Source organism: Urocitellus parryii, chromosome X (assembly GCF_045843805.1).
Source record: "Urocitellus parryii isolate mUroPar1 chromosome X, mUroPar1.hap1, whole genome shotgun sequence".
NCBI classification, from domain to species: Eukaryota; Metazoa; Chordata; class Mammalia; order Rodentia; family Sciuridae; genus Urocitellus; species Urocitellus parryii.
This window is the reverse complement of record NC_135547.1, coordinates 24,846,906-24,850,154: the sequence shown is the minus strand read 5'-3', so window position 1 is coordinate 24,850,154 and position 3,249 is coordinate 24,846,906. Positions and strand designations below refer to the sequence as shown.

The 3,249-nt window shown below is 31.5% G+C and overlaps 1 protein-coding gene across 1 annotated transcript; it reads right to left on the bottom strand.

The window, feature by feature from the left end:
* Positions 1 to 914: 914 nt before the first annotated feature.
* LOC113197109 (short coiled-coil protein) lies at positions 915 to 2,687 on the bottom strand. Its single transcript, XM_077793879.1, has one exon. The coding sequence runs from the start codon at positions 2,584 to 2,586 to the stop codon at positions 2,338 to 2,340; it is 249 nt and encodes an 82-aa protein (XP_077650005.1). The 5' UTR covers positions 2,587 to 2,687; the 3' UTR covers positions 915 to 2,337.
* Between the last annotated feature and the right edge of the window lie 562 nt (positions 2,688 to 3,249).

Sequence of the window (3,249 nt, the reverse complement as noted above, 5' to 3'; positions counted from 1 at the left end):
AATGATTAAGTATTGATAGGCTCAGGTATGTCTAAAAATGATTGCTGTTCACCACAAATATAAATGAATCTATATTCCTTCCAGATAATAAAGAATATATAGCAAACATTTTCTATTAAAAAAAGAAAACAAATGCCATAGAAAGCATAAAATCAGATGATAAAATAAGAATGGAACAAGCTTATTAGTTCCACAAATAAATTTTATATTAATTTCCCTATTCACAGAAAAAAGGTTCTGAAGTTGAATTTAGAGACAAATTCATCTATATGTTGTTTATAACATATATTTCTAAAAACACTGGTACATCAGCATAAAAATTCAATATCAGACACAGATATATCAGATATAATCATAAAAAGAAGATTTGGACTATTATGAAAATATTGAATTCAAGGTAAAGATGAATCAGGACAATGAATATTTTTTCAACTTTTGGACAAAATATATAATCCACAATAAAGCTATAATAGTCATAACAACTATAAATTTTCATCCTCTGAATAACACACCATCAAAATATAAAAAAAATATTCTCTTTGAAATACAACTCAGCTGAGACTGCTTCAAAGGAATAGTGAAATAAGAGAGTGGCATTCTACTCCTGAGGCATATCCTAATGCTTTAGGGAAAGAAGTAGTAAAAAGGATGCTTTCTTCCATTCTGTTTCACAAGTTACACAAAATCTAAAAAATTCTAAAGTGAAGGAAAAACAAAGTTTCAAGGAACAAATGGCATAGGACATATTTATCATTTCTTAGCCCATGAGAATACATGTTTCAAAGTATCAACAGGAACATCTATTTAGAAAAGTCCTGAGGGGGATTGCCCAGCTAAGAGAAATAAGTTGGGAAAGAGTCACCTAGGAGATATAATATATAAACCTGAGAAATTTATTTTTTTCTTCTGAAATAGCTTTTTATTAAACAGCAAAGCAGAACTGTGTAACACAATTTTAAATATCTATAAATTAGGTCACAGAAGGGATGCAAAATGTTTGCAGTTTAATTATATATTCATACAGCTAAAGTCACATATCAAATCTTACACTAATACATAAGATTATTTCATGATTAAAAGTAGTCCAAATCTAATAATCATAAGCTATATTAGTGGGTCTCTTTTCCTATTATCTTAATATTTCCAATACTGATTCCCTTACCAAATAAACTAAAAACTAAATTTTAAAAAATTTTAAAAGAATGACTAAACCTCTGCAAACTAAATGGTAGAATTTACAGAAAATTCTGGGAGAATAAGTGAGCTAAAATACTAAGATTAAAATTACCATTATTGTACATGTATACTCTACCATGTGTTCATGATTCTGTTACTAATAAACTCTCAAAGAATTTTGCAAGAGTTGATCTATTGGGTAAATGTCCTTGAGACCAAATGGTAACTGGTCTCCCTATGTAGCTTACATAAAGTTATTCAAACTTAATGCACTTTCATATCTATCTTTTGTCCGCCAAAAGTCTATTCTGCCAGAGAGAACACAAATCTGGAGTGAAAGCATTTGGAGTAGTATTTACCAAGTTCTTTCCTGTCCCATTTCTATTTTTTCTCAAGATAGATCTATCTTGAACGTACATCCATGACAGAACTCCTATCTTTCCAGGCCCCAAGTGGGTTATTTTGTGCAAAAGCAAGTTTTAAACAAATCTTCCCAGTATGAGACCATTTTTATAGTTTCAGTTCATCTTCAATTGCTTAAAGAGAAACCATCAATCCTATCTTATTATTAAATACCACACAGGACAAGCCCTAGCTAAGACAGTATCTTATTTTGGTTAAGTTTCAACAATTAGAGTCATGTTACTCTCATCAGTGATTAACTATTAAAATTACTTTTACAAATGTGAAATTTTTTTTTTCCTTAGGGGAAGGGAAATGGGAAGGAAGAGGCAAATGGAGAAGAGGCACAAGATGGTGGACAGGGTACATAAAGCTGTGCATTCAGTACATGATTTTGGTCACTTTTTCACAACATGGTGGTTATTTTCGTATATATTTTACTAAGCCTATATAATAAAAGACAGTGCTAAACCTATATATCAAAGCAAATTTGATAAAACATTCATCTTCAAGTCTCATAAATATATGCAGTTCTAATTATAAAGTCTCTACAATACATTTGCACATTTTCATAGACTAACATAATACACAAACTCTCTTGTTATGCAGTTAATTTTGCCTAGATTTGCCATTATCTTCATAAATATTCAATGAAGCCACAAACAAAGGTACTGTAACTTTTGAAATCTATCCAAGTTTTAAAGGGAAAAAAAAAACTGGTCAGCAGCAATTCCTTAAAACAGAAGGGAAACCAATCCCTTACTTTCTTTTGCTTTTTGTATCAGTTGTTTGAAAAACACTAGAAGCAGACATGAGGTTTTCTATATATTGTCCAAGAACTTGGTTTTCTGATTTTAGCTTCAGATTTTCTTCTTTAACTGCATCTACTCTTGCAGAGAGATCTTCAAGTGTGTGTTGAAGTTCCAACACTTGATTAATAAGTCGTGTTTTTTCTTCAAGTTCCACCTGATTTTCAGCATCAACTGCATCCATGTCAGCACTCATCATCTTGGGTAAAAAACTTTTAGATTTTTGATGTAAAATTCTTGATGAATGATCTTCCGTTTGAGGCGCTGGGAGGGGGTGGGATCAGGAGGATGTCTCAGGCCGGGACACCTGGACCAACTGACACCTGCAGCTCCCTGAGAAATTTCACGATATACTATAGAGGTAACAGTCAATGTGGCACAGGACTGAAAATGCTCTGACAGGCTACTGGAGTTGGAAAAATATAAAGAAGAGATTTTATGAAGAAAAGAAGGCAATACACTTTTTAAATACTTTTAATATTAAATTTCATATTTTAATATTTTTAAATATCCTTAATTTTACAAAATGCTGATGTATCAATCAGGATTATATTTCATTCTGGAAAATAATTATTTAGAAAACATTTTTTTTCTGGCATGATAAATATTGTGCTAAGTAATATAAAGTTTGATAAGGTTATTCCAAACTAGGAACCCAAACTTCTTTTTATCTGCTTCTCTAAATTTTTTATCAGATAGCTTTTGTCCTCATCATCATTACAAGGTCACAAGATGGTTGTTCTACCACCAGCCTCTTGCCTAGTTAAGGTAAAAGAAGAAAGCAAAAGAAAGGAGGAATGGCACTTAATCAGGAATATAAAACCCATCCAGAAATCCCAGCAGATATCCCTTTATGTCTCAT

Coding starts and splice junctions, on each gene's coding strand:
- LOC113197109 (XM_077793879.1), bottom strand. CDS start 2,586: ATGATGAGTGCTGACATGGATGCAGTTGATGCTGAAAATCAGGTGGAA.